The 12,007-nt window shown below is 39.8% G+C and overlaps 1 protein-coding gene across 1 annotated transcript; it reads right to left on the bottom strand.

Moving 5' to 3' along the window:
* Positions 1-2,856: 2,856 nt before the first annotated feature.
* On the bottom strand, positions 2,857-11,961 carry LOC118564724 (E3 ubiquitin-protein ligase RNF180-like). The gene is made up of 5 exons (XM_036143564.1): positions 11,803-11,961; positions 11,061-11,453; positions 5,616-5,865; positions 3,641-3,766; positions 2,857-3,074 (listed from the first exon to the last, which is right to left on the bottom strand). The coding sequence occupies exons 1-5, from the start codon at positions 11,959-11,961 to the stop codon at positions 2,869-2,871; spliced, it is 1,134 nt and encodes a 377-aa protein (XP_035999457.1). The 3' UTR covers positions 2,857-2,868.
* Between the last annotated feature and the right edge of the window lie 46 nt (positions 11,962-12,007).

Here is a 12,007-nt window from a genome sequence, read left to right as displayed (position 1 = left end):
AGGAAACTATACCGAAAATAAAACAGTGGCATATGTTTTAGATGAATGCATACATGTGCAAGTGATCAATAGCGGGGTTATTTTGTTTTATAGGATTACATCACAAAAGGAAGTGGCATTTGCATCTTTCTGCTGTTAATGTATATCAGTTTGTTTCATGCTTTCAGTGGCTGTTTACCCCTTTTTTGCTTTTCCCAGCCACAAACAAAGAAAAATAAAGAGTTACCATGAATCAATTAGGAGCCAATTTCAGCGTACAGTGCGGATTTTCCTAAAGACATGTTGCTGTATTGTTGTGTATTCAAAGGAAAGACTTTCAAAACAAACTGGAAATGTAATAGCTGTGGTACTAAATAAATATGTAAACAACTGATATATTAGGCCAATAAGTGCATATTATACAACACTTTCTAAAGTCTAATGCTGCAATCATACAGATAAACATATTTGCTTCAATAACAAACACACAAAGATGTTTCTGCAGTCTCTGAAACAGCCTGAGAGCTGGCTGCTTTGATATAATTAATTATAAATATATGGACCTAATTTACTACTTGACTAATAGCCATATGCTCATTTAAACATGGACCATACCAGATTCTGACTTTATCTGTGGGGAGTGTGTGTGTGTGTGTGTGTGTGTGTGTGTGTGGGGGGGGGGGGGGGGGGGGGGGGTACAATAATGCATTTTAGAAAGCCATTACGATGTAGCTTACATTACATCATGGGTCATTTCTTTCTATCATTGATTCACAAATTCAAAATACTAAATTTAAATCTGCAATAATTTCATTGACACAGTAGCTTTAACTCAGAGTCATAAGGTTTGGGATTACTATGATGTCCACATGCATAAATTCAAAGTGAAAATACCAGCAGAAACTCAAAGCGCTGTTAGAAAGCCAAGATGAGACAGGCTTTAGACTCCTTGTTCACATCTCTGGGTTTACATTCAAAAACATAAATGTGCCGATATTCTACATTTATAGTCTAAAAAAAAAAATCTAATAACCTGTACATGTGTGTTTCTGCTGGTAAAATACAGTGCCTGCTCAATCAGATACTAATTACTTTCAGTGAGTCCCAAACACAAACAAAATAGATAAACAATTAAGCCTCCAAATGAAACAAACTCTCTAAGAGATGCAAAGTTTAGCTAAATGCAAGATTAGTTTAGGACACCACCTATAGTCTGCCAAGTTATACGTATAGAAGGGACTGTTTGTGATAGTAGATCAACTGTCCACAATTATTGTGATGGTAGGACAGAAAGTACTTTTTTGTTTCTGACATCAGTTCCAATAACTAGTTGTCATGGAGATACTTTCTTTTGGCTGTTAATTGACTTTCTTTTTACCTTCCTTTACAATCCTGGACCATTGATTACTAATTGAAAGTTTGAGAAACCCTTTATCTGTAACGTTTTAAGTAAGGAACCAGGACCCAACACGCAGCCAAGACAAAGATGGAGTTCAAAAAAAATTTTATTTGAGGACTGATGAGTAGGCGTCTGAGTGATCCTGCTTAATTCAGGTCACTCTGGTGGTTCAGGACTCAGGGGTTTCACGGGGTCCGAGATCCCAGCTTCAGCAGGGCAGGGTGATCTGAGAATGGGGCCTTGATGTCTTGGAGAGGTTCACAAAAGGCAGAGGTAATGACATCCACCATCCAATTGTTTGTGGTCCATAGACAGTCTAGGGTTATGCACAGGAGGTTTCTCAAGCTAAAAATTTCCAGAATCCGATGGGCTTTAACAGGGTGAGAGTTAGGCAAGGTTCAGCAACAGAAGATGAGAAAAAAAACTCAACTCACGCAATGGTAAGGAATAGTCAGAGACAGGCAGGGTAGTGAAAACCAGGAGTACACTTGGCTCATGGAACAGGGTTGGCAGCCGAGCTCACACAGAGCAGGTGTTGAAATAGGGAGCAGCCCAGGTGAGAACAATAAGCAATCAGCAGGAGAGGGAGTGAGCAGCACAATCAAGGCAGAAGTGAAATCATGACATTATCAACTTGAAAAGTTTAAGAATAATTAGAAAAAAAACCTAGAATTTCTTTCGTTTTATAGGGAAATTGTTAGGGTTTTTCCACTAGTTGTGGCATCATTGATTTTGTTACATTTAGTTATTATTTCTGAATGTTTCATTTTTGGCCAGAAGGTTGAAATTTTCTCAGTTTTACACAGTGAAAATATGCTATTGGAATTAAAAATACATTTCAATTAAGACTTCTTACACAAAAAGAAAAAACCCAAAATGAAACAATAATAGAAAACCTTTCTTTATTAGCTTTTCTTTACAGACAAAATATTTGTGTTAAAATTTTTAACATGTTATATAATTGCAACTCTACAATTTTCCATTATTGTCCAATTATAAATGATTACTGTCTCTTAGTGAAAGTGTTTATATGCATTGGGATTATTATTGCATAGCACCTCAGTACAAAACATGATTAAAACAACTTTGGGAATAACAGCTGCCAATCTGGCCTAAACAATTACTGAATCAGGTCAAGAATGAAACACGTCAGACGAAAGAATTTATCAGCACTGCTCAGCTTGGGTATGATTCATGTTGTGGAACAATCACTGCATGTGTGGATCCCATGAAGTAAAAAAAAACAGAACATTTTATGGCAAAGCATCCCGCCTACACAATTTCCTCGTTTTAATTCCTTATTAATGAGATAATAAGCTGGCACAAGCTTGTTTTTTCCCCCAACCACATCATTGCACCTGCCTAGAACTGATTGCTCAGGTTTCACTTCTTCAACAATGCATGTAATTTATCTTTAAACCCCAACTTCCTCTTCATCAGTCTTCAGTGTGCACCTTTTCTGTCTTGTTCCATCATTGTTGATAGGATTGTCAAAAGGAAGGGAAGAATAAATAGCAAAGAAAGCAGAATATGAAGAAGCCAATAACCCAGTTGACGGAGTAGATGTAGATTATGACCATGTCCATGTCGAAACGCCAACCTCTAGGGCCGTCCTCGAAGTCGATGGTGTCGAGAGGGAATTCTCCTCCGTGGGGGAACTGGCGTCTAACACTTGGGCTTGACTGCCTCTGGAAACCTTATTTAAGAAAGAAAATCAATATAAGCTCATTTGAAAACACTACAAGTGTGACTTACATGAGTGAATGTAATTATTTAGGCTCCCCACCTGCTTCTAATAGTATTTGTGGAGTTACATGACAAATTTAAGATGTTATACTGATTTCTTCTTGAAATGTTTTAATTTTGAAAGTAGTTATTTTGTTGAAAGTGAGATAATCTGACACCTGAAAGCATTTTTTGTGATTTCCACAAAATGTAGAAATTATTTTTACTTGGAAATTTAAACCTTACAACAAAAAATGTTAATTTGTCACAAAATAGTTCAGTTTACATATTCATAGCTGCTGCCGCTACAGCCTCAGGAAATCAATTAACAACTCTGTGGAATAGAAAAAATTTAGTCAGCAACCCTCGCAAACACACTGATGAAACTTTAAGCAACTGTTCAGAGTCATATGAGAGGATCACAAAATGCTGCGAAATGTTCCACATTTAATGCCATATACAAGGAACCTAAGAAGTTCCTAGCATTTTCCAACGTATTATTTATACTTGATAAAAGAAAAAAAAAAAAAAACTTGCCACGAAAGATGCGGAAGAGCTTCCTGCAGCTTGGGAGGGGCCACTTTGAGCACGGTGCTCTCTGAAAGTTCTGCTTCCTGGAAAGGTATTCCTTGGGAAAAAATGTCTTTGCTGTTTGGTTCAGCTCTGAATTGCGGAGAAAAAGATAATAATGATATGAACACTGACCATCTTACGAGGAATTACAATTACACTTCTTTACTGTTAAACTTGTATAATACATAAGGAGCAGATTGATACATCACTAACTTCAGTACTGTTCCTCTCCCCGTCCTTCAGTGTGACCTTGGCTTTAGAAATAAACACAATCATCTGGTCTTGCCATCTAATCATTAACAATAGCCCCTAGTGTTTCTGCTGTCCAAACACTCATCCTGGCCATGCTGCTCATGCTCTGTATCCAAAAGTAGGCCACTCTGAATCATGAGAGTTCATTACTTATTCATGTTTTTGTCCGAATCATATTATATTGGATGAAATCTCTGTATAATTAGCATAAGATTACTTTGGCTACTTATTAGAATGGATGCCTTCAAAAAGTTCAAGGAATTTGATCAGTATTTTATGTGATAGACAACACAAAATAATCGATAAAAGGAATAAGAAAAAACATGCATACATATGTTTTCAAACCCCTTTACCCTTATACCAATGAATAAAATATGGTATATCCAATTACTCTCAGACGTCACCTAATGGAATTAAATAATGAATGCCATTATTTAAAGCCAGGTTAAAGTGTTCAATCAGCATGAAGTTCAAGGAGCATGTGAGGAATAAAGCTGTGCAGAAGTTCAAAGCCAGATTGGGTATAAAACAATATCTCAAGCTAATTTCTTATTTTCCTAAGTTGTTCATTCTTTTTTTAAACCAACATTTTTTGTGTTATTACTAAAATGTATGTCAGCCAATCAGAATCCTTCAAAACAACCTTGACTTCCTGTTAGGGATGAGTCATGTCGCTGGGATGTTTGATCTGGTGGGCAGATAAAGAATTTGAGCTTCTTTTAAACACCACATTAGAATATAAAGCCAATAAAACTCAAGACAATATTGATTGTCATTCATTTTTTACTCTACTGTGACCGACAATGGCAATGGCTGCACGTATGTGACGTCAGCGCCGTGATGCATTGGACATTAATATCCATGTCTTCATGTACACACGCATGCTCAAAACCCGGAGCGTTTATATATCTCCACTTAGAGCGGGGTTTTTAAAATTCTGCGTTTTAAGGGATGTATAACGCCGTTTATTTGTGGCTGAAAGGCACAACCGCATAAAAATGTCTTGTTTTTTTCCAGATATCCTGCGACGTGTGGACTATCTGTTCCCAGATGCTCGCCCTTCATTCAACCTAACTTGAACTTGAGTAATTTTGAAAAGAAGAATGAGCCAAACCTTTAAAGTCTACATGTGCAAAAATACTGGGTGTAATACATACGCATGACACACTTTTAAGATTTGTATCTTGCAAAGCATGGATTTATGCAGATCATTTTTCCCACTACAAAATAATGCACTACGTTGTGTTGGTCTGTCAGATGAAATAATGAGTATGAATATTTAGCAAAAATTTGTATGTACATTTAAAATATTACAGTAAGGTTCTGGTAAATCACTGGGTCTATTGTTCCACCGAAATGAAGCACTACTTCTCAGGTCTGTTGGAGTGCACCAAATGAAAGTGTTTGGGTTGTGTTTGATTTTGTCCTCTCGGCCTCTGTGACTCATCTGGTGTGAGCTGAACAAAAGGTCTACCCTGCTCCCTGCAGGACATGTGCAGCTGGGCCCTCTAAATAATCAGCAGCTCACGGATCTAATCTGTCTAACTACCAACAAACAGAGGACTAAAAATTCAGTCATTTCAGGCATTTAACGCTTTGTTTTTTCAGAACATTACTTTTCGATGCACAGAGGAGTTAGATAATGATTACAAATCCTATCGTTAGAGCTTTTTGACCACCGGCTCACCCTTTTGGAAGAAGACGTGAGTGATGGTGGTTCTGCAGAGAGGACAGGGGGTATTTGTGGGGCTGTTCTTTGCAAGTGTCCTCAGACAGGGCTCACAGAAGATGTGACTGCATGGGTGACACATGTAAGGACTGAAGTACACATCCAAGCACACGGCACAAATGAAGCCTTCTTTCTCTCTCATGCTCAGGGCTTCTTCATCCTCCGTGCTGCTGCAACTGCTGCTGGTGGTGGGGGTCTCTGTTGAACTCTGGAATAAAGGGAGAAAGTTAAAAGAAAGAATGGGTGGCTCGCAGAAGCTTGGGAGTTAAGACAGCATCCTAGCATGCGCAAGCCAACATCTTTCTATGTGTGACATCAAACGTGTGTAAACATGTCAAACGTGCATATGCGTATTTTGAAATGCGTGCAGTCTTCATGCGCTGTCTTGATTTGTGTGCATGAAGAAAAAACAGCAACATCGGAGCAAAAATATTTTTAACTCTTTTTGTTTCTTTTCTAAAGTAAGACAGTGACAGTTAGTTATTATATGCCCCTCAGTCAGGGTAGCCGTACACCCATAGGATCTATTCTGAATGCTAGTTAGATGTTCGTATTTGCACACAGGCGTAGGTCTGCAGGCATAGGTCGCGGATACAGTGCAAACACACCACATGTAATTCCAAACACACAGTACAGTATTGTCCCACAGGATGATGTTTTACTAGCTGGTGATAAACATTTCAGCACATTTTGCCAACCTCTTGTGATTTGTCTTTCTCTCTTCAGCACCCTTTTTGATGAGTGTTAACCTTTTTTTATCAAGTAATAATATGTGTGAGTATACAAATGTACAGGTGCTTGTTCAAGAGGCTAGAATATCTATTCATCTGCGTTTTATCACATCTAGCTGGAGAGTACAAATATAATTTGTTGGAGAGCATCATTTGATATCAATACTTATGTCTTATATTTGAACTTGGTTTATGGATAACAGAAAGTTTGCTATGGGTTGGGGGTTAGTCACTCCCTCAAGCAGAGGAGTTTAAGCAGCGTGGTTTCTTCAGATGTTAGGATGGAGCAAGAGATGGACAGATGGATTGGGGCTGCATTTGCAGTATTTTGGGTGCCGCTCTGTGTGTGGTAAAGAAAAAGCTGAACCAAAAAGCAAAGCTCTCGATTTATCGGTCTGTCTACGTTCCGACCCTCACCTATGGTCATGAGGTGTGGAACATGACTGAAAGAATGAAATCCCAGATACAAGTGGTTTGAAATGAGCTTTCTTTGGAGGGTGCTCAGCCTTAGAGATAGGGTGAGGAACTCTGTTATCAGGGGGAGCTCGAATTAGAACCACTGCTTCTGTGCATCGAAAGGAGTCAGTTGATGTGGATGGGGCATCTGTTCAGAATACCCCCAGGGCGCCTCCCTTCTGGGGTTTTCTGGACACATCTGATTGAGAGGAAACCCTTAGGAAGACCCAGAACTTGCTTAAGGAACTGTATATCTCATCTGCCCAGGGAACACCTTTGGATCCCCCAGAATGAGCTGGAGGATGTCGCTGGGGAGAGGGATGTCTGTGTTTCCTGGACCTGAAGCCCCCGTCGACCCAATCTCAGATAAACAGATGATGGATGAATATACGGATGGGTGGATGGAGTGATGGACAAAATATAATGGTTTCTGTCTAATCTCAGAACAAACCACACAAGTTTCAATGAATCAACTCATTAATGTATCACTTATACGTTGCCTTGTAAAAATATTCAAACATCATGAAAACCAAGGGATGCACCAGACAGCTAAGATATGAAGAGTTGCAAGTTAAAAGCCTTAAAAGTCCCATTAGCAGTTTTCTAAATGCCATGTAGGAGACACAGCAAACAGATGAGAGAAGATGCTCCAATCAGATGAGACCAAAATACAAATAATGCCTTACAAGCACAACCCAACATTTGTCAGAAAAAAAAGCACAAAAAAGAAGAAGTTTTTAATAAATTACTTTAAAAATTTTCCCTGTCCAGTTTTGACTGAGCTTGAGCCATTTTGCAAAGAATCAGCAACAAAAATCAGTCTCTAAATGTGCAAACCTGATAGCGGCATAACCCGCAAGACCTGCTTGCTTCCATGTTTGAAAACCACAGGTTGCCACTCTGGGTCCCTGAGCTTCTCCCTGGACACCACAGTGAAAGCCCACTGCTTCCTAAGAATCAAGAACCACTTATTGTCACCGCGTGTTGGCATGGTGAAATATTTCTGGGACATATTCTGGCTTAGGGTACACACAATAAACAACAAGCTAAGAATAAACAATGTGTACAGGTAATAACACAGCAAACAATGTGTACAGTTTTCTTTTGTTGGGTTGTTTTTTTTGGATGAGTTCATTTTAAGGGATGAGTTCAATGAAAGGATAAGTTTCATTGGAATCTACAAAGTTTTAATGGCAAATAAAGATGATTTTTATATAAATATCACTTTCTTCTGCTAAGAATTGGCCTGTGGGCTGAATTCTTACAGGATGGAGTTTTATTTAAAACACTGTTGTAAGGCATTGTAAGTTTCTTAGTTGTTGAGTCCACAATGAGCCCCCCATCTCCCGGCTAGACCTCAGGTAAAAGGTTTTACCTGCGCCCTCACCTCCTCCACACAGATGTGTCGCTGCAGACCTACAGGGGATTTGTGTCTGGATCTTCAGCGTTAAGAAAGCCTGGGGGGTGTTTCCAGAGTAATTACGACTTTCTCACCCAGGGGGAGCTCCAGGGACTTCCTTGTAGCGGCAACTCTGCCTCTCTAGGTGTGCCATTAACACACAGAGAGGAGAGGACTCTGAGCACACACATCTCTTAAGTAATTATGGACACTGACGCTCTCCCATGGCAACGCAGGATGTGACACGGCAGCGTTTTGTTGGCTACAGCTGGTTCATGATCACATAAAACAGAGATTTGACCACATTTAGCTCGACTAAACGCTCAAACTCTTTTCCATAAACACATAAGACTCAGTGATTAGATTATTAATGACATGATATCATAGTGAAAGGCTTCTTTTATAACTAAATCCAAACTTGTGCTCCTTGCAAAAGTATGTGACACACCAACATAAATAGCAGATAACTGTAAAGTAGTGGAAAATCCCTTTTTGACACTGTCATTTTTATTTCTTTATTTTTGTAAAATTGCTTTATGACCTCAGGAAGATTAGGTAGGATACATCTCTGAACATAAGTGCTCACAACCTGCAATAGATTTCCAATTAAGTTTGGGTGAGGACTTTGGATATGTGAATATGCTTTCACCTAAAGCAATCCATTGTGGCTCAGGCTGAATTTAGGAACCGATTTCCTGCTGAAGAGTAAACATTCATCCCTATGAATTAAGAGCAGAGTGTCACTTAAATTCACATGCAAGTCAAGGCAGGTTAGTGAATACTTTGGGCAATAAAGTATGTATATACTTCTAAGAAAAGAAAGGAAAAAACACTAAAAATAAAACTTGTTTACCCATTAAAGAAAAGAAAACTTTTTTTAATTGAGCGTGTCATATAGTTGGTATTACCCTGTTTGATATAAATAACTTCAGTAAGACATTGTTATAGCCATCTACAAGACTCTAAAGTCACCGTGAGGATAGTTTCTCATGTTCCTCGCTTTCAGCTCTGCATGTAAAACCGGACTGAAGTCACCCCACATCATCTCCATGAAATCAGGGACTGGGATTTACCTAAACCCAGAACTTTCCATTTCTCAATTTTTAGCCAGTTGTTTGTGGGTTTTGCATTTATGTGTTTCAACAATGTCACTTTGTGACAAAATAGCTTTTTCTGTCATACCAACGCAAATATAAAGTTAAACTTTGCTCAAATAGCTTTGATCAGATTGGACTACGATGAACTTTCCTGGCAACAAACACTAGAGATGGGTTAGCCGTGAAACGGTGAATATGTGGAAAAGACAATCAAGCCCACTTTAAAACAAGGATGAGGATCTTTGATGCACCCAAATCTGCTTTTAATTCATTTACTGGAATTGCCTAAATTGGAGTAATCACTTTCAAAGTAAGACGGACTCAATTTCTCTTCTTATTGTTGAGAATATACCACATTTATTTCCATTTTTTTTAATCCAGTGCAACAGAATTTTTGCTATATTTTAACAAGGCAACTATGCAAAACCCTTTTAAGTTTTTATCTACAATGATGTACAGACCCCTTTCTTAAAGAAAAGCTGACTAGTTTGTTTAATTAAAATATTCCAAGCAAATATTTTGTGCAACAGTTTAAATATTTCACTGCATAATTTTGGGGTAATTTTATTTTATTTTTTCCCTCAAGTAGTTTTGACTACACAATTTTGGCCCCATGACAAAAGGTTTTGACATCCCTGATCTATAAGAAGTATAGGAGATTCCAACAAGTGTGGCTATGTTGATTTCGTAAAAAAATATATATATATATTTTTTACCCCACTGTAGAAATGCATTCAAACTAAAGTTTGTACTTTTCTAAATTATTCAGTAATACATTATGCCACCTCAATAAAAGATGAATCTCCTTTAAAGTCATTGTTTTTTTTTTACACATCTTTATAAGGGATGTCAAAGTGTCCAAAACAACATCATTGTCTACGATTTCTGAAATTGTGTCACTGATATTTCAAGAGTTTTTCGACTCCACCAATCCTGTTAGGCTTCCTGGAACAGCAGTCAGAATAATTTTAGTCTGGCAGTGTGACTACAGATCTGCAACAACCAATCAAAACTGAAACAGCTCTTTTGTCTGGCCGGGTTTGAAGGGCTCTCTGCCCGAGCCTCATCATGCAGCTAATTCAGACCTAACCCCACTTTAAACCACGCAAGCACAATGGCTATTGAAATGAGCAAGGTGTAGACATGGCTGTCAAGTGTTGGGAGTCTGGCTGAATTCAGCTCACACAGTCGCACACATGCGTGCAGCGCAGTGTCCTGAAAAGCTCTAAAAATAAATACGGTGGAAAGGAGAGAAGCAAAGCGGGTTTAATTTCTATTCTGTGCTACGTATGCCCACACAGCTCTCACTTTGTTTTGGCTTTAGGCTTTCATCCTGCTCTTGCACACATTAGACCAGCTTTATAAACTAATCTGAAGTTGGAATACCTTAATAGCAAATTCTGTGTATTGTGCTGCAGTTTGATTTGTCAGCTAATTCACTATTTCCTCCTAATTCCAAAGTCTTGATGTTGCCAAGTCTCTTCTTTCATAATTGTCCAATGTGTGTCCAGCCATCATAAACTATGTCAGCCTCAAGTTTATTTATTTTTTTCATGTTGAATAGACAGTAAATGATTGTGGTGCATAAATGTAGCACCGACTGGACCGCAGGAGGGAGAAGATTTTTTTAGATACAACGATTCTTTCATTCTTTTAGTGCATCGAAATTATGAACATTCGATAAAAGAGGCCTGATTACTGTAACCAAAGTGGGATTTACCTGTGCGCTCTCCTGCTGCTGACTCGGTCTCCATCTCTCCCTCCACCTCTGCCTCCTTCTCAGACTTTTAATCCTGCTCTTCTCTCTTTTACTCATCCTCCTCTCTGCTGAAGAGATGCACAGCGGTGGCTCCGTCGAGTCCGCCGCCCGACCTGTCACTTCGACCACGCCGCTGCCTTCTTCCTCTCCGTCTTCGGCGCTGTCCTCATCATTCCTATCGTCCTCTTCTTCATTCTCTGACTCTGAGACGTGCGAGTGACTTGATTGGTTTTGTGAAGGCGGCCCTGAGCCTGCCCCTGCTCTCGATTCTGCCCGGAGTGGATCTGAATCTCTGGATAAGGGGCCCGTGATGACGGGATGGGTAAATCTGCTGTGAACAGCGGGGCGACCCGACTGAGAGCTCAAATGGGTTGTTGTAGTCTGAGTAAATCCAGTAGTTTGTGATCTGGAATTTGTGCGCGGCCCCTCCGAGTGGTTTGAAGGTTCCCCAGGCTTCTGAAGTGCTATTTAACTGCGTGTCAGAGTTAGCGCTAGAAAGGCATTCAGAGGTTCCTCTTCTTGGCCCGTCTTGGGCTTCATCTGCACACACTGTCTCCATCCTTCCAGGCGGTTCTTGTCCTCTGCATTTGCCTCTGAAGTCTCTCTCCTCATCCCTCTCTTGGTTTATTTCCCCTCTTCTTCCGTGTGTGTCCTCAGGGCAGGTCTTTCTGCGTGCCTTTCTCCCTGACAGCGCGGGTCTCACCAGGTGATCCCCAGCTTGATCTGCGCCCCTCGGCCAAGGTCTCATCGCCTTCATCCGTTGATCGTGACCCTCAGTCCTGCTGTTATCGTCACCGGGCTCTTCGTTTCCCCTGTTTCTGCCAGTGCCACCGACAACAGACGCTCCCGTCCAGGAGCTCATTGTGGAGATTTAAAGCTTGTCCGTGTTTAGCAGAAGCACATGGGAT

The sequence above is a fragment of the Fundulus heteroclitus genome, chromosome 12 (genome assembly GCF_011125445.2).
Source record: "Fundulus heteroclitus isolate FHET01 chromosome 12, MU-UCD_Fhet_4.1, whole genome shotgun sequence".
Taxonomy (NCBI): Eukaryota; Metazoa; Chordata; class Actinopteri; order Cyprinodontiformes; family Fundulidae; genus Fundulus; species Fundulus heteroclitus.
The sequence above is the reverse complement of the archived record's forward strand: the minus strand, read 5'-3'. Positions and strand labels throughout refer to the sequence as shown.

Excerpts from the sequence above, each read along its gene's own strand:
- LOC118564724 (XM_036143564.1), bottom strand. The coding sequence starts at position 11,961 with ATGAGCTCCTGGACGGGAGCGTCTGTTGTCGGTGGCACTGGCAGAAAC. Across the intron at positions 5,866-11,060 it reads AGCAGCAGGAGAGCGCACAG|AGTTCAACAGAGACCCCCAC; the intron begins GTAAATCCCACT and ends CCTTTATTCCAG. Across the intron at positions 3,767-5,615 it reads TCACGTCTTCTTCCAAAAGG|AGCTGAACCAAACAGCAAAG; the intron begins GTGAGCCGGTGG and ends TCCGCAATTCAG.